This window comes from Microtus ochrogaster, chromosome 6 (assembly GCF_000317375.1).
Source record: "Microtus ochrogaster isolate Prairie Vole_2 chromosome 6, MicOch1.0, whole genome shotgun sequence".
Taxonomy (NCBI): Eukaryota; Metazoa; Chordata; class Mammalia; order Rodentia; family Cricetidae; genus Microtus; species Microtus ochrogaster.
The window spans coordinates 25,554,456-25,579,080 of NC_022013.1; the positions used below are offsets into that span (position 1 = coordinate 25,554,456).

At 48.8% G+C, this 24,625-nt stretch overlaps 1 protein-coding gene across 1 annotated transcript in view; it reads right to left on the reverse strand.

Annotated features, from left to right (window-relative positions):
- Positions 1-62: 62 nt before the first annotated feature.
- Positions 63-24,625, reverse strand: part of Lgr6 (leucine rich repeat containing G protein-coupled receptor 6) — a 115,513-nt gene continuing 90,950 nt past the window's right edge. The window contains exons 7-18 of the mRNA XM_005348389.2: positions 19,541-19,609; positions 17,190-17,261; positions 16,921-16,992; positions 15,421-15,489; positions 14,115-14,186; positions 12,945-13,010; positions 11,793-11,864; positions 11,257-11,328; positions 9,554-9,679; positions 7,425-7,585; positions 3,677-3,757; positions 63-1,359 (exon numbers count right to left, since the gene is read on the reverse strand). Of these exons, the coding sequence (XP_005348446.1) occupies positions 104-1,359; positions 3,677-3,757; positions 7,425-7,585; positions 9,554-9,679; positions 11,257-11,328; positions 11,793-11,864; positions 12,945-13,010; positions 14,115-14,186; positions 15,421-15,489; positions 16,921-16,992; positions 17,190-17,261; positions 19,541-19,609 (2,188 nt within the window). The 3' untranslated portion in view covers positions 63-103. The remainder of the gene's footprint in view (positions 1,360-3,676; positions 3,758-7,424; positions 7,586-9,553; positions 9,680-11,256; positions 11,329-11,792; positions 11,865-12,944; positions 13,011-14,114; positions 14,187-15,420; positions 15,490-16,920; positions 16,993-17,189; positions 17,262-19,540; positions 19,610-24,625) is intronic.

Below are 24,625 nucleotides of genomic sequence, written 5' to 3' on the forward strand. Positions count from 1 at the left end.
ATATATATATATATATATATATATATATATATATATATATATATATATATATATATATATATATCCATCATTGAGAGGGGAGAGGACAAATGGGGAGGGATATTTACAAGTGAGAGGCAAAGAGAGAGCCAGAGGGCCAGAAGACTCCACCCGCTGCAGAGCCACGGCCTGCCAACATGGTTCCCTCAGCCCTCAGCAGCAGTTCTCCATTCACGGGAGATTGTGGTTTCCCAAACTGGGTTCCGTCAGGCTCTACAAAATGGTTTCCCTCCAGCCTGGTGTCTCCTGGCTGCTGACGAGAGATGAGGGTCACTGAGGGGAAGCCATAGGTCTCTAGCCCAGGAGGCTGCCCAGCCTCAGAAGCTTCCAGAATAAGATCCACATCCGAGAAGGCCACCAGCGCTTGGGTGGAGTCGCAGGAGCTCTTCTCCAGCTCACCGGCTGCAGCATAGGCCAGGGGCCCCGCAGACCGAGGGCTTGGCCGGAGCCTCCGCAGGTCATCCCGGAAGTGAGGGTTGAAGAGCAGGTAGAGCAGTGGGTTGAGGCAGGCAGGCAAAGGCAGCACCACCAGGAGGACAGACTTGACAGCCTCGGGGGTGACCGGGAAGAGACCCAGCATGGAGGCAAAGCTGAGGAAGGCCACGGGGCAGTAGAGGAGGCCATCTGTAAAGATGAGCCAGGCCACGTGCCGCACCATGGCACAGTCCCACACGGCCTCAAAGTCGCCCCGCGGCAGGTCGCAGTAGAGCTTGATGTAGGCGCCAGCCACGACGAGGAAGCAGAGCGAGTTCATCATCACCAGGGCCACCGCGAAGCCCAGGGCGGCCGGCCGGCCCTCGGGAGGGGCGTAGGGCAGGCAGAGCGGCGAGGCTCCATACTCCCCCACCGAGGCCAGCGGCAGCGCGGCCGCCAGTCCGGCCAGCGCCAAGCACCCCAGTGCGCCTGCGCGGACGCTGCCGGGCGACGGCGCCTTTCCGTAGGCCCGGACGCAGGTCACAGAGATGCTGCACTGCACCGCAGCCAGGGTGAGCAGCAGTACCGACGCCTCCGACCCCAGGACGGCCAGGAAGCCCGTTGCCTGGCAGCCTAGCCCGGTCTCCCAGCGGGCTCCGTACTCGGCGAACTGGCCGAAGGTCAAGGCGTCCACCGAGGCCAGGAGACCGCAGGAAATGCCCGTCAAGGCGTTGGCGCCTGCGATTGCACCTACCACAAGCTTGACTGGGGACAGCGGGCTGGGCCCGCCGGCAAAGACTGTCAGCAGCACCAGCCCGTTACAGAGTACTGAGAGCAGCACGATGGCCCACACGGCAAGGCGGATGCCCCAGCTCTCAAAGAGATGCTCGCAGGGCTTGAAGGGACCTGTGAGAGAGAACAGACATACGGTCAGAGCAGGGGCTGCCAGAACCCAGCTCACTGGCAACGCCAGGCACTATGCTCAGACAACTCCTAATGAATGCAAAGGAGACTAACACTAGAGAATTGGTCTCAGAACGGCAGACTTGGTCTCCTCAGAAAATGCCTGGAACTGGGGTGGAGGGGACGCATATGAAGAAGCTGCAAAGAAAATACACAGAAGTGTATCCATGGTACAGTGCAAACCCAGACCTGAGGGAATGCTAAGAAACACAGTCTTCCCAAAGACACAAGACTTGGAGAGACACGAGTAACAAACTGGTGTACAGGAGCGAAGAGAAGTCCTGGGGTGAGGAGCTGTCCAGAGTCAACCACTTACAGGGTGACCCTGCCCAAACTGAAGTTTCTACAGTTGAGAAGTCCCGAGTAGACAGAAGCTGGGTATCCCTTGCTTTACCCACAGTGCATGTTCATCAGGCAATCAGTATTTGGGAGACAAAGTGCATAATGGAAATATAGAAAATTTTGCCAAGTATAGTAATTCACACCTGTAATCAGGGAGCCGAGGCAGGAGAATGATAAGTTTGAAGCCAGCCTGAGATTATAGCGAAGCCCTAACTAAAAACAAAGAGAAAAGAAAAAAACCTTTGAACTTCTGGAGTTTCCCAACTTGACGCCACATTAGATGGGTAAGACCCTGGCGTTTCTCCATCTCTCTCCCCAGTGCCCATTCTTAAGTCACCGTGTATAACTTTGGGCATAGTATTTCTTCATCTCCTTTGGCTTCAGACTTGTTTTTCAAACTATTGCTAGGTAGCTTGGGAATTTCAGAGATTTCTGTGGGAGCTATTTTTGAAACATTTTTTCTGATTATGAAATAATAGATGGTAATTGTAGGAAATCTGAAAATATAACATGGAAAAATCTAAGCTGCTTTATGACCTCACCTCTCAAAAGGAACTCATTATTTTAGCCTATTTACTTCCAGATTTCAACGTATTATTTAAAATAAGTTGAGATTTTATTCTTTTTAAATTAAGCTTAGCATACTTCCTCATAACCTCAAAAACACATTTCCAATAGCTGCATAATAAACACCGCATCATATGATGTGCAGTAATTTATTTGACCGCTTGTGTGAACAATTTTTAAAGCAAGTTGAAGTTGAGCCTTGCTTTCCAGAACTTTCTCTTTTACCTCATCCTTGTCGATTGCTGATTTTCAGACATGCAGCTCCTGACTGAGGCAGAGCTAGTGAAGCATGTGTTTTCTGGCAAACTATGCCAGCTGTTCCCTTCCCCAGTCTGACACGAGGGGGCGTACTTTTGCCACTAAGCGCTAAGAGCTGGTGTAGAGCAAGGTCAGGGCAGAAAGCTTTCCGGGCAAGGGGCTTATGCCAGCAAAGTATGGAAACCTGGAAAACGGAGGTGGGATGAATAGAAACAGCTAACTGTTCATCACTTTGTGTTTATTCTCAACAGTTCTTGGCCCAAGCAGCACTCTGCTGTCTTTTGGCATGGCCTGTTGGCATCTTCTTTTATTGTTTGGTTTTGGTTTTTTGAAACAGGTTCTCACTATGTAGCTCTGGCTGTCCTGGAGCTTGCCATGTAGACCAGGGTGGCCTTAACTCACAGAGTTTATCTGCCTCTGCCTTCTGAGTGCTAAAATTAAAGGCATGCATCATCATGCCTTTAATTAATTGTTTTGCTAATTAAATGCTAACTAATTTAATTGTTAGCATTTTATACACAGGAAAGGAACTCTTCACACTTAAAAAAAAATCTTAGGTTGTGTGCCATCAAGGAAAAAGAGCCCCCCCCCCTTCTTTCTGTTCTAATGGCTCAAGGTTAGAGGAGACTTCCTTGGTTCTAAGGGTAGGACAGTACTTTAGGAATTATCCAGAGACACTGGAGTTTTCCCACTCTATTTTAATGAAGAGAGGTCCCACGCTTCATGGGTTGGAGAAGGTGCTCTTTTGGAGCCCCACCTGGCTCTCTGAGTCTGTGGTGTGTGAGGGAATGCTCAAAGAGCAGCCCCGGCAGCCCCAGCCACGACTCTTCCTCACGTCACTCTTCCGAGAGCAACTTCTTCTAGGTGCATAACCGTTGATTGGCTGAAGTGTGAAGGTTGTTTGACCTTTCCCAAACCCCCTGCTTCCCCTGGGTAGACACCTAAGTCTCTGCCAGGCTTAGAAGAGGCTCCTACCCAGTAGATTTAGCACTGGGCAGAGAAAGCATCTACAGCACAACCATAGACGGGCTAACTGACTTCTCATTCAGGTGATTGGCTGTCCCCTCCCCTGCTCCCCATCCACCCATCTTACCTGGAACAGGGCTGCACTGGACACTGGGGTGTGGCTTTGAGTCTTCCATGTCCAGCTGGAGCTCATCCAGGTCTAGGTCATCTGAGAAGGGAAAGCAGAAAGTGGCTAGTGTCCTGGGTCTGGTGTGTGTCATTAGCGCACACTCATCTAAGCTGCTGTGCCCCTTCTCACTGTTCGATCCTGGTCACCCAACAGTCCTGCCTATCTATTTCTGCTCGTGGGTGTCAGTATTTGGGTAGCTCCATGGAGTCCTGCCTATCTATTTCTGCTCGTGGGTGTCAGTATTTGGGTAGCTCCATGTAGTCCTGCCTATCTATTTCTGCTTGTTGGTGTCAGTATTTGGGTAGCTCTACGTTCTCCGCTTGTGGATTTTGTGGATTTCTAGTTCTCCGAAATGAACATTTCACTCTTAATATTCTGCATTTTCTTTGGCCGAGCCACCTTTAGTCCACGAGTTCTGCTTAGAGTGTGGTTGGTGGCTGCTCTAATGAGAAAAGCTAGTGACCACATAGTTCTTCCTCCAGCCAGCCTGTCATTGCAATTCCATGTCCTACTTACAAATACTACATGCTAAGAAGGATGTTGGTGCTGGGCATGGCGAAGCATGCCTATGATCCCAGAATTTGGTAGGTGAAGGCGGGAGGATCAGGAGTTCAAGGTCATCCTCATCTACAAAGCAAATTTGAGGTAAGTCTGGGCTACGTAAACCTCTTTCTCAATAGCAAGCATGAAGGCTTGAGTTCAGATCCTCAGCAGCCACATAAAAGCCAGGCATCGTGGCATGTATCTGCAGCCCTAGGCATCGTGGCATGTATCTGCAGCCCTAGGCATCATGGCATTTATCCGCAGCCCGAGGCATCATGGCATATATCCACAGCCCTGATGCAGGAAGGGGCCAGGAGGATCCCTGTATCTCCCTGGCCAATTATTCTGGCCAAGTGGTGAACTCTGGGCTCAGTAGGGGACCTTGACTTAGAAAATAAGGTGAAGTAATAGAGGAAGACTTGCAGCATCAACTTCAACTTCTGGCTCTCAGAGCCACATGCACCTACATGCACGCACGCACATGCATGCGCAAGCGTGTGCACACACACACACCAGAATGAGGCTGGTGTTTGAGGTTTCAAGTGCCTCAGTGCCCCATCAACTTCCTCCATCACAGAGGAATAAGTAGATAACCCTGCTGTATTTGTCTCCGTCTTTGGCTCACACGGTCTGGCTCCTGTGTAGATCCTTTCTCCCCACTTAACAGGTAAACATCTGCTAGGGCTTTCCCAGGAGGCCGAAAGATTGTGAAGCTGCTCTTAATCTGGACAGCTTCAGGGCAGGTGGAAGGCCAGGGTGTGCCCCCACAGTCCTGGTCATTTCCTTCCTTCTCTACCGTTCATTCCCCCACCTGCCCATGCACTCCAGAAAGGACTGCAGTGATTCTTTGCAATCAGAATGCATGAATGAAATACAAGGAGTGAAGCCTACAGACTGTCTGAGGCTGGGAAAGTCACGGCCAAGGTGTTAAGTAACTACACTTCAAATGGAGAGGAAATCGAATCTGGCTGGAACAGCAGTTCCTGGCTTTTTTTCTGCTCCTTTGCTTTCACAGGAAGTGGGGGGCCCTGCCCTAGCTCCTGTTACAGGCAGCAGGCAGCCCACTAACTCAACAGGCCTGTAGTTCTCTAAGACCTAAGCCCAGTGGAAAGTTTCACCTTGTGGAAGGAAAATTTCCATTCCCCTTTCCAGCCCCCTTCTACTCCCCCAAGGAGTATGCAACAGACATCCGGGACTGTCCCTGGGGGACAGATAGCTGCTGGCCCCACTAGATGCTGTGCTCCTCCTCCTGGGAGCTTGAGCCTTCTCTGGGAGATGCTTCTCCTGTTTCCATCCACTGGGAGGGAAGTTCTCAGAGATCCCCAGACAGTACAGTATTTGACTTCCGTAAGCTGTGGTCTAGATTATACAAGGACACTATCCCCAAGTATGTGTCCCTGACTCTCAAAGCAGTGTTGACAAACACACTTTGCCTTGTATGGAATCATGCAGTCCTCCCTCACAGCCATGCAGTCCTCCCTCACAGCCATGGAGTCCTCCCTCACAGCCATGGAGTCCTCCCTCACAGCCATGGAGTCCTCCCTCACAGCCATTGAGACATGTACTATCTTTTCTTTTCCCCCCCTGAAAGATAAGGAAATTAAACTCTGTTGTGGAATATTAGTTTAAGATGGGCTTCATTCATTTTTATACTGTGGAATATTTGTTTAATGATACAAAGATATGTTGCATTTGTTTAACTCTGTAAAGTTGTTATTTTACCTACCCCAAACACCTGGATGGTCTAATAAAGAGCTGAATGGCCAATAGCTAGGCAGGAGAGAGAAATAGGTGGGGTTAGCAGGCAGAGAGAATAAATAGAAGGAGAAATCTAGGCTTGAGAAGAAGAGGGAGGAACGAGAAAAGGAGGATGCCAGAGGCCAGCCACCCAGTCACCCAGGCAGCCATGGAGTAAGAAGGAAAGAAAGGTAAATGGAATAAAGAAAGGTAAAAAGCTCAGAGGCAAACCGCATTTAAAGAGAAACAGGATAATTTAAGTTAGAAAAGTTGTCTAAAAACAAATCAAGGCCGGACATTCATAATTAAGAATAAGTCTCCATGTATTTATTTGGGAGCTGGGTGGTGGGGCCACGAAGAGTAAAACAAACAAACAAACAACAAAAAAAAAAAACCAACTACAAAACTCAGGTTAAAACATGTTGATGGCAACCCAAATGGTACATGGTGTAGTTGGGTTTGAACTGAGTTCTGTCTATACCATAACACCAGCATGAGGTGCTGTAAATGAGTCTCATACAACTCAGACTAGCCTTGAACTGACTATGTAGATAACAATGACCTTGAACATCTGATCCTCCTGCCTTCACCTCTGGCATCCCAGGTACCAGGTGAGTGGCAGTGCTACACTCAGCTTTAGATTTGATGCTTTTTCTGTTCTGCTTCTTTGAGACATTGGAATGTTCAAGATGGAAAATGAAGTCCAACAGGCAATACTCCTTTGTCTATCCTAACTCTGTCTGAGGTTGGGAACACAGGGCCCTGGGAAAGGAAAGCATTCTTCTCTCCCATTTACCTAAGATATCTTTTATAGACAATCCCTCAGAACCCCCTGGCTGCCTACCTCCAACTTTCTCTTCACCCCAACTCTTCCAGAAATAGACATACCTGGCCCAAGACAACCTACACACTCTGCAGGGCTGTGTACTCAGTGCTCACTTAAATTTCACATTTGAACTCGTAGACAGGAGAGAGGCACAGGACATCCAGTCGTGGGAGCAATAATCCCTGAAATGTCCCATTTAGTTCTAGGACATAGTGGAAGGTGGTTTTCCCCCACTGAAAACAGGTTTAGTTGGATTAATTTAATCCTAATTGACTCGGTTGATCAATCAGCTTCTCCGAGAACACCCGAAGGTGAAGGACCCTGCACTGTAAGGAGGCTGCCACCAAGATGAAGTGAGTGGCGCATGGGAAAGGGGAGTGAGAGAGCTGGCGCATGCGAAGGCCTGCCAAGGTCAGGAAGAAGTTGACACCCCAGCTCCCACCTATGGTCTCTCCTTCTCAGCAAGCGCTCATGAGTGTGCAAACAGTGAGACAGTTCCCTGCAGGTCACACACATCTTCACTAATTCTTCTCTGAACCTCCTTTCACGATTCCTCTCCAGCGCCTGGACACCCTCAGCCCGAGGTCCCCAACTACTCACAGTGGTTCTCAGCCTGTCCAGCAAGGAGACCTAGGGGCCTCTTTGGTGCCTCTTCTTCCTCCAGGTGAAAGTTCTCAGCCTGCCACTGCCCAGAGGTCTTGAAGAAGCTGGCACAGATGCCATAGGCGCAGCACTGGTAGGCATAGGGCACCTCCAGGATCCTAGGGTGAGGAACAGGCTGCCTTAGTGTGTCTGGGATCGAAGACAGCGCAGATGCCCTCTGCACCTGTTCTTCAGCCCAACGTGTCCTGCTCTGTCTAAGCCAGTGGTTCTAACCTTCCTAATGCTGCAGCCCTTTGATACACTTCCTCATACTGTGGTGACCCCAACCATAAAATTATTTTCATTGCTACTTCATAACTGTAATTTTGCTACCGTTATGAATCATGATATAGATATCTGTTTTTCTAATGGTTTTTGGTGACCCCAGTGAAAGGGTTGTTTGACCCCTTTGGGGTAAAGACCCACAGGTTGAGAACCACTGCTCTGGATGAGTCTTAAAGCCTGATTACTGACCCCAAAGGGCTCTGTAGTCTGATGAGAGGCTATAGTCTTCTCATAATTTGTCTTAACTGAAAGGGAGAGAGACTTTTCCCATTTATTTAGAAGTCCCTACAGCAGGCCCAGAGTGGGAGGCAATTTCCCCCGGTCACAGAGCATTCAGGGTGCTCTGCTTCTCCTTGGTAGTAACTTTTGTCTATATTTAAGAAGACAATAGGAGGCAGGGACTGGGATTTGACTCAGCGATGGAGCACTTGCCTGACATGCACAGGCTCTTGGGTTTGATCCCAAGTGCTGGAGAAAGGGAGGGGCATGAATTCTTTTTTTTCTTTTTCTTCCCCCATTCCCTATTTTCTGCCTTTCCTTCCTTTCACCCTCTCTTCTTGTTCTTCCCTACCTCCATTCTTTGCTTTCTTTTCTTTTTAAGACAGGGTCTCATGTGGCCCAGGCTGGTCTCAAACTCCATTGTAGCCAAGGATGACCTTGAACTGCCCATCTTCCTTCTTTTACTACCCAAGTGTGTAGGACCACGCACAACATCCACCTTCCTTTCTTTCATTCATTCATTCATTCATTCATTCATTCATTTATTTATTTATTTATTATGTACACAGTGTTCAGCCTCCATGCAGATGCCAGAAGAGGGTACCAGATCTCATTATAGATGGTTGTGAGCCACCATGTGGTTGCTGGGAATTGAACTCAGGACCTCCTGAAGAGCAGTCCGTGCTCTTAACCTCTGAGCCATCTCTCCAGCCCCCACCTCCCTTTCTTTATGTCTGAGTGTATGTGTACATGCTCCTATGAACACACGCAGAGACTAGAAGAGGGCACCCAGTGTTCTCCCCTATCATTCTCTGCCTATTTCATTAAGATGGGGTTTCTCCCTGCCTCTGCCTTCCTCGGAGCTGGGATTACAAGCATGTATGGGATCCCAATTTATTATATAGGTCTGAGATCTGAACTCCTATCCTTATAACTGCACAGCAAGAGCTTGTAACCATTGAGCCATCTCTCCAGCCTCTCTCTCCCCCCCCCAAAAAAAAACAAAAACAAAAAACCCCAAATCCAAGATTTCCCCTGTGACTCTTTACTCTTGTCTTCTGTGAAACCAACACCCTGTCTCCTTCCCAGCTCCTGGCATAACAGAACTGGGTTTTGTGCCCTCCGAGGGTGAGGACAGACGCCTTGGGCATCTCGTTAGCTTGCAGCAGACAAAGCTTGGGCCACACAGGCTGCACGGCTGCCGCCACTACGTGAAGGAAGCCTGGATGTCATTAGCACCAGGGACTGGCTGTGCAGCTTGTTTTCCATTCATCAGTGCCCTGGGCTCTGCCCCGATTCTGTACCTCAGATGATGCCTAAGTGAGAATGGGACAGCCTCGCTGTGTAGGGCCAGGAACAAGGAGGTCCCGGGGGCCTCTACACCAGCGCTCTTCTTTCCTACAGTCTCTGTGCCTTTAAATTGGTGGCTGGAGTAGGGAGAGGAGATGAGGAGGAGGGCAGTAAAGCCAAACCTTAGGCTACCAGGCTATTCTCAGAGTGAGACCCTGTGGCTTTTTTAATCTCCCTGTGAGACTGGTGTCTGGGACACACCTCCTCAGGCATAGGGCAAGCCAAGCTCTCACCTCAGTTTTGGGAAACTGTCCTTGGAGAAGGCCTGAGACAGGGCCAAGTTCCCTTTGAGCTTCAGGTGCATCAGGCCTCCCAGCCCAGCCAGGGGCAGCGTGGTCAGCTGGTTGTCGGTCAGGTCCCTAGGACAGTGGATGATCAGAGTTATTGGCAGTCAGTGGGACTGCTGAGGGGACAGGGCCTTGTGGAGGGTGTGACCAGGGTGCTGGGATGAAAGCAAAAGGAAATCAGCAAAGAATGGAAGATAAGTAGGGGGGGAAGGGGGGAGGCAGTGTGCGCCCTGTGGCAAGGCTGATTCAGAAGGCTTTAAAGACAACCCTCCATTAACTCGGCCATCCACTCATTCAACAAACCCTGGGGGATAGCTATATGTCAGTGGCTCTTCTAGCTTAATACCAAATTGTCCCAATCTATAGGTAACAGAGCCCCACACTTATAGCTGTTGTGTCTAGTTCCCATCCGGGAACCCTTGCTCTCTGCTCTTCGCCTGTATCCCATGCATTCCCTTTGCTTCTCTGATGATGGACTAGGCCAGAGTCAGACAGAGCAGAGCAGAGCTTGTCATCCAGACCTAAGCAGACTTTGGTTCACCCATCCTGCCTTTCAGAACCTGTCTGGTAGCCAGAGGTGAGGACACACACAACTTCCCCAGGAGACATTATTAGACCAAACCAGGAATCCAATACAAACACTAGGACCACAGACTGTGCGTCGTGGAAACAGCCCTGGACTGGCAGGCAGGAAACCTGGCACCGTCACCAGCTCACTATGTAACCAAAGGGAGTCACGAAGCTGCCCAGGTTCCAATGGTCTCATCTTTCAAAGAATAAAAATATCTGTCCTACCTCTCTGGCAGGAGTATAGCAAACATCAGAGGGAAGACGGAGGTGAGAGTTTTACAAGACCAAGGCCTAGAGCCCAGAGAGCCACAGACTAGGGAGGGGGGATTGCATGCCACGTGGGAGTCATGGAGAATCCTTAAGCAGGTGACTCCTCCTAGACATTAGAGATGTTAACAGTGAAGTGGCAGTGGCAGGATAAGATCCAAGGCTAGAGCTGGAGCTAGCCTAGAGGAGTCTATGTGGCTCAGAAAGGGGCCCTGTGCGGGTGGGAATGCCTTTCGCAAGCAAGCAGGTAGGATGCCAGCTCCTCCTCGGACAGAACTCTTGTATAGTTAATAACCTGCTCCACAGTGTGTGGCAACCAGGCCCTTTCAGCCTAACACTGTGACCGGGCCCCAGACCAGCATACTCTCTGCTTGACTCCTATGTGACATAAAGACTCCACGGCTCCCTACTGCCTTGTAGCTCTCTGAGTCCCTGAGTTCTGTCAGCCACCATCCTCTCGGAGTGAGAAGTTCTGGCACATATGTTCTCTCCATTGGTGCATGTGGAGGACATAGAGGCCAGGGTAGAGGTGAGGGAGTGGAACGCGATGAGGACTGAGGCTGCCAAAACATTACAGAACGTCAGCAGATGATATTCCAGAGTTTGCAGGAAGCAGGCTCTCTGTTTAGCAGGCCTCGCCATGTGTCAAACACACTGTTAGGATGATTGATTAGGCTGCACAGACCTCCCTGGGATGGGTGGTGAAACATTTATACAAGTGCCTGCTCAGTGGTGGCCCTCCTGTACCACCTGCCAGCCCATGGTCCCGACTGGTCCCCAGCATCCTGGAAGAGAGGTCAAGGCACACTTACAGCTTAACCAAGGAGTGCAGGGTTGAGAAGGCCTCAGGGTGAATGGCACGGATGGCGTTCCAGCTCAGGTCTCTGCGAACAGAAAGCTTGAGAGAGGCGAGAGCAGAAACCCACGGAGAATGCATTGTTCCTATCCTGGGCCTGTCTCGGGCTTGCTCTCACATACTTTCCACCTGGTCTTCTGAAGCAGCAGTGGCCTTATCCTTTTGAGGAAGGTTCCTACAGCTGCCTAGTTCCCAACCTGGCTGTAGCAACTGGAATGCAGCCATCATGTCTTGGCTCTAGAGCCTCAGGACTTCCTGGGTAATAGCTGGAGAAGTGGTCTGCGTGACTGGATGGGAAAGTGCCTCATATGTGTGCATGTGTGTTTGCGCGTGTACATGTGTACGTGTGTATGTGTGTACGTGAAAGGGCTGTGGAGAAGAAATGCACGTACATGTCATGAGTGCTTAAACTGGACACATGTTCCATAGGAATGAGCTTGGAAGGGACATGGGGTCCTCCAGAAGGCACCCCTGAGTCCTGCAGGTACTCACAGAGCTTGTAAGGAACTCAGCTGGCTGAAGGTATCGGCACCAATTCTCCAGATCCGGTTGTGTTGGAGGCCACTAGGGCAGCAAGAGAGACTAGATGAGCCTGCAGGCCCAGACCCTGGCTCTGCTCCATGCCCCTCAAGCACTGGAAGGAAGAAAGGAGAGCCCCCCACTTCTTCTGGCACAGGAAAAAAGGCCCAGCCCGCGGAAGTCACCAGAATTAGAGGGAGCACAAGGAGATCCGGTTGCCTTGGGTAAGTGGGTCAGGAGACAAAGCCACAAAACCATCCCTGTGGCCCAAGAGGGAGTCAGCTTCCAGGGTTCCCACCGGGCCTGGCTCCCAGCCCAGCTGAAGTGACCCCCACTTTCCTGCACAGCCATGGGTCCTCCGGACCCTAGCCTGGCCTCAGAGCACGCCCAGCCCTTGGTGACTGCACACCCAAGTGACTGCACTGAATTCGGCAGACTGATTGTCAGAACAGGTGATAGCTCCTGGACTCCAGCAATATCAAAGATGTTGTCACCCAGACAAACAGGACGGACCCAGATATATCTTCCCTGCCATGGCCCCATTAAGCATTTGCCCTGCCTAGAATCAGAGGCAGCTATGAGGAACTCAAGAGACAGTAGTAGTTTTAAGGAAACTATTTAAGAAAGTAGTTTAAGGAGGTGGCCAAATGGAGCTTAGGAAAATTTTAAAGTAAGCTTTTCTGTGTGAAGCTGGAGGACCATGTATGACCATGTATTATCTTTGTGTTCATGAGCACACATATATGTGTGAATGTTGATGGGTTGTGGAACATAAGAGCGCATGCTCCAAAACCGAGGGTGCTTTTAGTTCCTCTGCAGACTTCTTGTGTCTCATACAGAGTGCCTTGGTGGCCCTGGCCCTCTATTGGTTCCAATGGCAACTGCTTTTTGGTGTTGCTGTTGACTCAGGAGCTATCCTGAGACTTCTTTGGGCACCTGTTCCTAGCATCATCAACTCTGAGCCCTTCAGGATGTGCCCAGGTCTTACTGAGCTCCCAGCCCTACATCTGGATCTAACAAACTGAGAAGAAAAAGGGGTTGGAGCTTCAGCTCCTGGGCCCCTCCCCACAGACCCGCCAAGAGCCCCCCTTGCATTCTTTTGCCCCTAACCGTCCCCAGACTTACATTTCCTCTAACTTCTGACACCTGTGCAGGCTGGGCAGCTCTTCAATCTGATTGTAAGACAGCTCCCTGGGGAAGAGACAGAACCCAGCTCAGGGTGAAGCAGTGGTTATGTGAAGGTGGGGGTGGGGTCAGGAAAAAGCTTCTGTGGTCAGGGCTATGCTTTTCTGTCAAGTAGTTGATGGTCACGAGGACCCTTCAGGAACACTACGGCCTTCTCATGGTAGAGTATCAATCTCTGCCTTTAGATTTCACATCCCTCCTCCCTGCTAAGCCCCACCCCCTTACCGAGCCTAGATAGAACCAACTTGGCCTCTCGTTTTACAGCAGGGCTGCCTTATCAACAGGTAAATCTGCAGAACTCTGGGAGCATCCTGAGGAAATGGAGCACCAAGTGAGGGGCATGGAGACGAGGAGAGAGGCCAAAACTGGGGCGTGGAATGCTGGAGCAGTCAGTAGGAAATACAGGCATCACTGAACAAGCTGGCCACTGTCACCCATGGAAGCAGAGCCCCCATTTATGGAGCTGACAGAGAAGAATGCTGGGAGCCCTCAGGGAACATCTATCTGGCCCAACCTTTCCCGTAGGCAGGGAATATGAGGCCTAGGACCTTAGCATTGAACCTGCCTAAAAACACACCGCCAATTAATAGACACATCCCCAGATACCAATGTACCCATCTTGAGCTGTTTGGAAGAGCCAGAGGGGTCAGTCTAAGACTGAAGCTTATAGGGGGAAAGAAAAACTGGGCAACTTAAGAATCTTCAGAATACCAGAAGCGATAGCTAAACTCTCTTGCCTGAACGATGCCGTTTGGAAGCCCTATTATGAGACATGTACATTAAACAGAGCTGTTTTCAAGTCTCACAAATTGGCTCTCATTTTAAAGGAGACATTGGAATTCAGAAACGTTAAATAAAGAATCCAAATGAACATAGCTAGTGAGATGCACACTTGGTCTCAAACCACTCAGCTCTGACTCCAGACACCCAAGTCCTTTATCTTGAGCAAGAGAGGACAGTCCCTCCCAAACAGATTCTCAGCAGGAGTCTATGTTGACCGCTCTCCAGAAAGAGATGTGACCAAGTACAACAGAAGCAGGAGAGGCTTTCCCTGGGACACGGGGCCAGCGATACAATGCCAGGACTGGAGAATGATCAGGAGCCACTCACAGGATTCGGAGCCTGGGTAGCTGCTGGCACATTCCCGGGGGGAGCAGCCGGATGCCTGCACGGGTCAGGGTCCTGTAGGGAGAACAGAGACAGAGCTGGCACCAAGCCCAGAACCCTGCCATTCCCAGCCATCCGTCTCTAGCACTGGACCTGATACTGTCCGTGGGAGGACAGAGCTGACAAAAGAGAAGCCGCGGGATAAACAGGGCAAGGGGTGGGGCTATGGTAACAGAAAGTAGCCCCCTCCCTCGTTCCCCTGGCCTACGGAAGGTTGGGTGGGAAGCAGAGAGAAATAGGGTCCCGATCCATTGACTCTGCTTGTCCAATGATTCATACAGATCTAAATCTACTCATATATCTTCACCCCATCCATAGCCCACCCTCATAATGGTCCCAGAAACACTGGGCCTTAGAGATTAAGTCTTCCCTGCTCTTGGGGCCATGGAGGGGAGGGACAGCCATGGCAATGAGTAGCTAGGAAACAGCGCCAGTGGAACCATGGGAACACAGTACACACTCTTCTCCCTGTGTCTGGGGGAGGGGAACAAGATGGGAAAAAAAGAGAGAAGGTCCCGAGGCTGGGGTGCAGAAGGTTGTGAGGGCAGATTGGAGAATGGGCTTGGATTAGGCTCAGGGTAGCCCTAGAAAAACTCCAAGGCCAAGGTCATCCTTGGGAAACTATTATTACTTTCATGGAAAAATTTCCACATGCCACTGAGCGAGGAAGAAGACAATGGAGGCACAGAGGAGAGTGGCGGCCCCAGCAGAAGCATGAATGAGTTGTGTGGTGTGGGCAAGGAGCTGACTTCCTAACATTCACGTGGGGTGCCTGCTTGGTTTGTTTCCATTCATTTAATATGTTTTGAGGGCCTGCTATGTACTATGTATCCCAGGATGCTGAGTACTTTGAGGGTCTATGATATACTTATCCCAGGATCCAGAGTATAGTGTGGAGACACTAAGAAAGGCTTCATTGGAACCAAGCCTCTCAAAATCAAAGGAAGTGGGGTTTCACAACCCTGCTCCCATCCTCTGTCCTCATGCACCGTGGCTCAGGATTAAGAGCTCTCAAGCCAGACCTGACAAATCTAAGCACAATAGAGGAATGCCAGCCTCCTCCCCCACATCCTGCTGCCCCTGCCTTGCCTAGAGGCAGCGCCACATCTGGAGATGGCCAAGGCCCTGGGGCTGAGCCAGTAGTAGAGGCACACTCTAGGGGAGGGATAGCTAGAGGAGCAGTCTGGACAGCCTTCCAGATGAAGGGAGGCGGAAGGGTCCCTGGGGGAGGGAGAGGGAATCCACTCACAAGATCTCCAGGCTAGTGGTGCCTTTGAGGTCTGGGAACTCCTGGATGTCAGTGGCCCCATTCAAGGATCTGTGAACAGAGAAAACAGGCTCTGGAGGGTGGGTCAGGCACGCCAACATCTGTGCTCTCTGCCTCAGCTTTCTACATAGGCATTGCCTTTGGGGAAATGCCATTTTCCCCAGGTCTCCTTCAAATTAGCTACTCTGGCCCTGTTGGAAGTTGAGCCATGCTTAGCTTTTTTTGTTTTTTTTTTAGGCAAAGTCTCTCTTTTATATAGTTCTGGCTGGCTGTCCTGGAACACCCTATGTAGACCAGGCTGGCCTCTAACTCACAGAGATCCGCCTGTGTCTTCCTCCTGAGTGCTGGGATTAAAGGTGTGCGCCACCATGACAGCTCCCAGTCACTTTTTAAAATTGATACAGCCCTGCCAGGTCCAGCAATGCAAAGATTAAGCCCAGTGACTCCAGCATTTAGGCCTTTGGCTTGCAAAAACACAAAACCAAACCCAGACAAGGGACATGGGAAATGTCCTATGTTGTTATTATTTGTTTTCGATAATGGAGTCTCCTGGAGCTCAGATTATATAGCAGAAATTAGCCTTGAACCTCTCCTGCCTTCACCTCTGGAGCGCTGAGATTATAAGCGTGTACCACTACTCCTGGCACAAATGTTTACTTTAAAAGGCAAGTATTGAGAGGGATGTCACATGCCTTTAGTCTTAGCCCTGGGAGAGTGGAAGCTAGAGGATCAGGTGAAGGTTAGCCTTGGCCACAGGAAACCCTGTCACAAACGAACAGTGTGTGAGAGACCCTAAGGAAGCAGAGTGGCATCCAACAATGTGCCTGATAGCTGAAGTTGAGGACCTGGGCTCACGCCTGTTCAGTGCCTGAGCACCTCAGGTTTCAACTGTGAAATGGACCAAAGTACCTACCTCCCAGGTTGGGATGAAGAGGAAATGCATTGGAAACGAGAATGAAACATGTGTCTGGAGGAGGTTAGCCGTGCAGAGTGAGGTTACAACATGCTGTGAACCGTCCATGGAAGTTTTGTTTTTTAAGGAGTGGGTGGGACCCTGGGCTTGGAATAGAAGAGTGGGGGAAGGAAACAAAGGACTGCCTTCAGGCTCAGCGTGAGAAAGATGGCATTGGAAGCTGTGCCACAGGGCACTGGAGAAGCAGCCTTAGGACACAGAGAATCCAGAACCTCCGCCCTGTCCACTGTTCTCCCTGGGGGTATATAGGGAGCAACTCCCACAGGCAGAACAAAACCAAAGAGGTCAACGAAGGGCCCCTAGGTATGAAGAAGGGCTCTCTTCATCCACGTGAGAGCCAAAGGAAACCAATAAGTTCCAGCGGATATGGGGACAGGTCTGAGAAAGTATTGCGTCTAGAGCCCTGAAGGCCTCTCCTTCCAGCTGAGTGGTGCCTGGCCACAGAGAGGTTCACAGGCAGAGGGCAGAAGAGAGCAAGCACCAAGGAGCAGCCTCTGGTACCCACTTACAGTGTGTGCAGTTTAGACAGGTACTGGAACGCCGACCTTCCCACAAACTGGATTGGGTTGTCATAAAAATGTCTGGAAGAGAAACACCCGAGTCCCAGTTCAGATGCTCACTTCTTTCTTTCCAGACTCCCGCTCTTCTGGGTGGAGACTCAGAGAGAACAACAGCTCTCCCCTATTCCTGCCTTGCTGGCTCTTTTTGGAGGCATCCTGTCTATCCACCCCCATGACCTCCATCCTTTAAAACACAGGGCAGCAGGAGCAGTACTCACATTGTCTGCAGGAGGGGGTTGCCCATGAAGGCCTTCTCTGGGATAGCCTTGATGTTGTTGTTGTGGAAACCCCTGGAAGACAGCACCCAGGAGCAGTGAGGATTGGGAGAGAGGTGTGGAGAGGAAGAGCATGGAGCTCCACAGGGCTTTCTAACAGCTGACCAGACAGGTCCTGAGATCAAAGGGAACTCCACTGGAAATCTCAGCCTCCAATCCTGTTGGTGAGTTTTCTTCTCTGTTCCACAATTTACTCAGCCTTTGTGTGTGTGTGTGTGTGTGTGTGTGTGTGTGTGTGTGTGTGTGTGTGTGTCTTGGGAGGGAAGTGGAGACAGTTCCCAGCTCTCAAACTTCAGAAAGCCTGAAAGAATAAATAACTCCAGGGTAAGTAGTTGAGCTCAGGTCCTAAGGAAGGGATCCACTCCTTGGCCATGTGTGCAGGAGCCATGGTAGTTCCCCCAGAGGAAGCCAAGGGTCTGTGAATGGAAAAGGAGCATACAGAAAGAGAAGTTTCAGGGTTCCCGGGTGAGGGAGGCTTTTCCTGAAGTGAAGAAACACAGAAGGGGCATGTCAGCAGAGGGGAAAGGGGGCAGAATCAGGTGTTCAGTGACCATGGGTGGCATCTGTGGATGGTGAGCAATGAAGTACCCCACTACATGTCTGGGATCTGAAGTCAAGAACAGTGTGTTTGGGTTGCTGTGACACTTTGCCAAGAACCAAGCTGTTGGGCTGAAACTCACACAGTCCAGTCTGAGCAGGCCTCTCAATGTCTCCTTCCTACTGCAGCCTCTGCTTTGTGTGCCCTAGCATCTGTTCACTTCTTTCCATCTCCTGCTGTCCCATCATTCCTTTCACGTCCGTGCTCTGTCACTCAAGGTTCATCCTCCCATATCTCTGGCCAATGCTACCAACCAAGGCTTGCTACTCCCTTTGTTCCTTCTAGACATCCTTTTTGTTTGAATAGATCGTTTGTGTCTTGGGCTAAGGTCGAGTTCTGAGAGGTTGAGATGTTTATATAATAGAGGCCGTGTTTGCAATAGCTTTCTCTCAATAGATGATGGATGGATGGATGGATGGATGGATGGATGGATGGATGGATGGATGGATGGATTGGTGGATGGATGGATGGATGGACAGGCGGATGGATGGACGGATGGATGGATTGGTGGGTGGATGGAAAAATGGATGATGGATGGATTGGTGAATGGATGGATGGAAAGATGGATGGACTGAAATCTATGTGTACATTTTTTCTCTAGAAAAAAATCATGAATCTTCATGTTCCTTTAATTGGATTCTAGTCTAGCTATATGTTAGACTTCTAAGGCCACTGAGGATACCCCATCAAGTATCCCTTTTGTGGTCATCCTCTACCTTAGCCACTTCCTTCCAAGTCTTTGCTTGTACTGCTCCACTGACTAAAATACCTGTCCCCTCCCAATCTCACTCATCCTTTGAGATCAGTCTCAGGAGACCTCAGTCCATAGTGAGCTGTCTGCTACTCTGAATTTCCACAGCTATTTTAGCCAATATACTATACCACAATTTAAGGCTGGAATTATACATTGCTTTATCCTGTTCCTGTTTCATGAATGCTCCTTTGTATCACGGATGAGGCTGAAGGATCCTTTTAGAGGATCCCATGCCCATCTTACCCTTGGTTTGTATTAACACCAAACACAGAACCCAGTCTGGTAAGTGTGAAAAAGAATAATAAATGGCTGGGAAAACAAGATGGCTTGGCAGGTAAAAGTGTTGCTTGCCATGCAAGCCAGGAAACTGAGTTTAATACCTGGAACCTATATAATAGAGAAGGAGAGACTGACTCTAGAAAGTTGTCTTCTGCCCTCCACACATGGGCTATGGTGTGTGTACTCCCCCCCCCACATGCACACATCATACATGCACATGCATGCATGTTCACATGCAACTAAAATGATAACAATAATACTAAATAGCCATGGGGCTCCAGAGTCAATTTCTCAACCTTTCTAGGGATGGTAATAAAGAGTAACCCTATAAGCCAGTCCCCAGTTCTTCCTCTAATTCTTCTTCAGACATAGACAGGGCAGTGCCAGGTCCAAGCTGCAAGAAGTGGCTTCTTCCATGTATGCTCCTAGGCTTGAAGGACCCAGAGATGTTTATGACAATGATGCACACCCCACCCAAGAAATGTTCAAAGTCAAACTTCCAAAAGCTGAGGCTACTGAGAGCTGCTCTGGGGGCTGTGGAGGGTTTCCAGCCACAGCTTTCATAAGGACCAGTCACTAGGACTATGGGAGGAGAGTTGGTGAGTTAGCTGGCCTTTGCCCCCGGGAGAAGCACCCCTGGAACACACCAACAGAAGGTCTTACAGTTCCTGCAGCCTGCCGAGGGTCCGGATGGCCACGGGGAATTCCTGCAGCTCATTATAGTTCAGGTCTCTGGAATGGAAAGCAGAGCAGTCATTAGCTCAGAGGCTTAACAGAGCATGTCAGGGTCCCTGAGACATGGAAACTTGGCTATAGGATTGGCCCGGGAGATGGGTTTTCCAATCTGTTGGGTCCAGCTGCCAAGGCCTGAAAACACATTTTCTGAATGTTTGTGCTCCGTTCCTACTCCACAAATCCTCGGGCTTGGAGCCTTCCTGGCAGCGGAACTGTTTTGAATGGGGACACATTTCAGGGGTGTGTGTATCTGGAGCTGCCTACCTCAGAGTAATCTCTACAAAGCTCAGGAAAGTCTATTTGAGGTTTGTGGATTCATGGGGCAGGAGAAAAGAGAGAAGGAAGTGATCTTTAATATGTTATTAGCTCTTGTGAGTCCAGAAAGGTCCTCAGATTACAGCTACCTTAGCTACAGCCTCTGCCGTTTTGAGATGGGCTCGCCCCGTGTGTCTCAGATGGCCTTGAACTTTTGACCCTTCAGCTTTAGATCCCAAAGTGTTGGAGCTATTGGAGTGTCATCACAGCTGGCTGGATTTTACCTTGGACTGGTGGCACTGGAGTTAATCTTTATTTTCTCTTCGTTTTGCTGCAGTTTCCATTTTTCCTTTACCCTTAAGGAACACTTATCACATGCATAATCATAAAACAATGAAAGAAAGTTGTGTTTTTTTTTTTATAAAAGGGGCCTCAAGCCAAGTTGGCAAGGACGAGGGAAAGCATGCTCTCTAATAAACTAAATGTGTAGAACTTTTAACAATTTGATATCTTTCCGAATTGAAATTCACATACTCAGATTCTCTTACATCCATATGCTACAGAAAATTCCATGCCTGTGTATGACGATATTTGTATAAAGATACTCATAATGGCATCCTTTTAGCAATAGAAGTCAAGTAGTGACTAACCCATGTGCAATCACAGTTTCCTTTTCTCCTTCAAGAGCTTTTTTTTTTTTTTGGTTTGTGCCCTTGGGCAGCAACGACAGGGTAAAGGGAGGAGAAATGGGGCAGGCTGAGAGTTAATTTTATTTTCATCAGAAATGCTCTTGGCAAGTAGATAACCCAAAGGCAGGTGACACCTGCAGAAAGAGAGGGTGCTTGAGCTTTGAGAGGAACAGTGAAGAAGAATAATAGTTTCTATCTCCTAACCAACTTGTGAGTCTACCCCCTTTTTTACAATTCCTTTTATTGCTTTCTGTGTAAAGCCTCAAAAGACCTCCTGAAAGCGTTGCTTCATTGTGTGAAAGGGTTCCCTGTCTATCAGGGCTGCCCAGACTTCAGAAGAGACAGCAACTCTTGAGAAATCATCTTCAGTCTTGGTACTCAGAAGCCAATGAATTAGTCTTCTATGTCCCTGATTTGGGGTGGGGTGTCTTGATGTCTCTAAAATTCTGTTTCTGAAGTGCATAGTCTCAGGCTTCGGAAGTATGTGAGGGTGTCAGTTCCTGGGATGTCTCTTGACTCTTTCAGGGTGGACACTAGTCTATCTTCTCAGCTTTTTAAAGCCATCCCTGCCCTGACAACTTAAATGGTTGTCCAAGGCCACAGCAGGGGACTGTGTGCAGGTCTCCTAATTGCAAAGCAGCTTGGCAGAGTTTTGGGGATAAATACCATGCTAACACAGAGATAATGACAGGCTATTCTGCATGGGAGAGTCATTACACTTAATAGGCCACAGGTAGAGCCAGGAACCCTGCCTAGGAGGCCAGAGGAACGGTGACAAGCATCTGGCAGTCAGTGAGCTAGATAACTGGTCCCCTCTACACACAGACTAAAATAATTACCCATTACCCTCAGACTGCCCTATCAATCGTGGGTAATTATACCAGAAAACCCCTCTGCTTTGCTCCGTCCTTTAGTAAACCGGACACGCTGGTCTCCCATGCCCCGCAGTTTGATTTGCTCACAGAAATGCTTCCACAGGCTGCATGAGGGCAGGGCTGTGGACAAGCACTGTGCAGAATGACTGAAAGCAGCGGTACTGAGACTCTGGGCTTCTTAGAGCTCTACCAAGGGCTGCATAAGTCACCCAGTGCATCAGGTGAGGAATGTGGAGGGTGGAGGCAGCGGGGGAAAGAGGTAGATGCTCTTTTGGTCCTCAAATCAATAAATGGTTTGTTGTTGTATCTCGGTGTTTCAAAATCAATGGCTCCCTCTTATTTTGGTTCAGTTCCTTTAGGGATATTTAACTGCTGCCCACAAGGAATTATATTTTCCATAAATAAAAAAGTGTCTTCATTCAAAATACATAATATGAAATATTAATATTAATACTAGAAATAATGAAATTATCTCTAAGACAAAGGATTGCAGTGATCTAACCTGAGAACCTTTGTTCTATTTCCACTACCTAGGGTTATCCTTCCCCCAGTAAGTATGGCCTACTTACTTTCTGCACTCAGGTCCTTCCCCAGATTGCCCCCTTCAGAGGCGCCTTCCATGACCCGTGTATCTCAAGCACACCCTACCTCTCCACGCCTTTGCGCACCTCAAACACTTCTTGGTTTCTCCTCTCAAGCCGTGCCTCACGCAGCGGCTTATCTTCATGTCTCACTGTTTCAAAATGCCCCCTTTCAACTTGGCTCAATCCTTTAGAAATTCTCAATTCTTGCCCACAAAGAATTATATTGTTCATAAGAAGCAAAGATGTGTCCCTCCAAAGACATGCCTGGCCTTCTCAATGTAGTGACCAATACAAGATAGAAGTAATACGGCATGACCCAGTCCTAAGCCATAGAGCCTTCCAGCCTCCTCCTTCACAACCCAGGAGTCTGCACTCCGCATTGTAAGGAAACTCAAACTGGACTCATGAATGGTGAGCTCTGTGGAGAAGATGAACTGACAGCCAGCAGTGAGTGAAGCTTGGCCTTTCTCCTAGCAGATCCCTTAGCCCTTGCTGAGCCTCCAGTGACTACAAACTCCTGAATGAGCCCAAGGAGCTCAGCCAAGCCATGGACTCACGAGAAATAATAAGGTGTTATTTTAGGACACCAAGTGATTGGAGTGATTTTTTTATGTCACAGGAGACATCCTGCTTTTTTTGTTTTGTTTTGCCTTCATGGAACTTATTGGCACATGACATATTTATTTTCTTCCTACCCAACCAGAACAAAAGCTCCTCGAATGCAAGAATTTTGTCTGTTTCACATTCTAAACACCACAATAATATCTGACACAGAGCAGGACCTCAAAAAGTATGTATTGAATGAATAATTGAAAAGCTCTAAACAAGTTTATTAATAAAAAAAAACTTTTAAAAATCAGTGAACTCATGGGGGTTCCAGGGTATTTTGATACATATTCTCAAGTTCTGTTTTAGGTTGTTGTCAAAATGACACAAGATAGTTTGGAGTGACAGTCAGGGTTGCCCTGAGCCACAGAGACCATGGGAGGTGCCCTGTGTGGCTTTGTTCTCATGGGGCACTTATACAGTTCATTGGACCCATGTCCAGGCTGCCAAAGTGAGTGGTTCCAGTTCTCTTTGGCAGTGTCTGGTCAGGAACTTTGCCAGGGGTAGACAGACAGTGAGAAATGGCATGTGGTTGAAGGCATGCGAACTAGACAGCTATTTTTACAGGGAAATGTGGGAGAAGAAAAATTGTACAAATGTCCCAGAGAACTCTGCAAACTCCTTACCAGTGAGGTGGCCACAGTGGGATGTCCACATAGATTTAGTGACCCGAAAGGTTGCCAAACTCTAGCTTTGTTTGGTGCCATGCGGATGGCGTCTGGCTCTAGCTGACCAGGCCTGTCTTTGCAACCCTCTCTGCACCCGATGAACTCAACTCAATGCAGTAGGTATGTGTGGCCAAACGTCCCCAGAATACACAAAGAATTCTGCTGGGCAGAGATGGAAAAAAGCACACCTGTCTAGACAAATGCACAAGACAAGATGAGCCCCCTCGGTACAACGCCATGGTTCTGGAGAGTACACAAAGCATCAGGGCTGTCCCATACCTGGAGAGACCACACCTAGGGGACTGTGTGGAAGTGGGGTATCTGAACCAGGTTCGAAGAGCACACTTCAGAGGAGAGGAACATTTTGGAGGGAAGTGGTAAAGCTCAGCTGAAGCAGAGAGAAATATGTAGAGGGAAGGGATTCACCCTCCTTGCTACGTTCTATCCCTGCCTTCAGGACATAGTGACGGGGGCTGAGCACTCACCACGGTGCTTTGATGGAATGAGCTCCATCCTCCCACAGTTTGGAGAGATGCATTCTCTCCCTACACCCTCCTTATCCATTGATGGAAGTGAGAATACAAGCCAGCTGCTCAATCATCAATAACCTATCATGAGTCCTTGGAGATTACTGCCCATTTGCCCACGTTCCTCCTCCCTTCTGCACTGTCCAACACCGGAGCCACTAGCCACATGTGATTGCTGAATTACAAGTCAATGTCATTTAATCTCAGTTTTAGTAGCCTCATTTCAAGTGTTCTATTAGCAATATATGGCTAGCAGCTATTGTATTAAACACACAGATATAAAACATTTCTACCAATGCAGAATTCTACTGGATGGCCTATCAGAAGAAATATCTAAAAATATAGCTAAGAGTGTATTTTCCAGCCTTCCTTGCAGTAGGTGTGGCATGATTCTGCCCCAGGAAGGTAGGCAAAATTTTAATCTGCTATTTCTCACCCTGATTTTTACATTATAGCTGAGTCGCAATATGGAGGAAATGTCACATGCCCAAATTCTCCTGGGACTACCACATAATCAGGAAACAAACAAACAAAACAAACAAACAAAAACCCCAGCTTTCTACTGTGTGTGAGCCTTTACATACATCTTGGTTTATTTGTTATAGTAATTTAGCCTATCGTAACGAATTCAGTATCACAGCTAGGATTTGAACCCTGATGGCTGCAGTCTGGAGTCTACACTCCTAATTACTTCCCGTCTGGCAGAAAGAACTTCTTAAAACACAGAACTGACTTGGTCCCTCTCTTACACTGCAAAGTCTAAAAGGGCTTTCAGAAAAAAAAAAAAAGACAAAACAAAGCCCAAATTC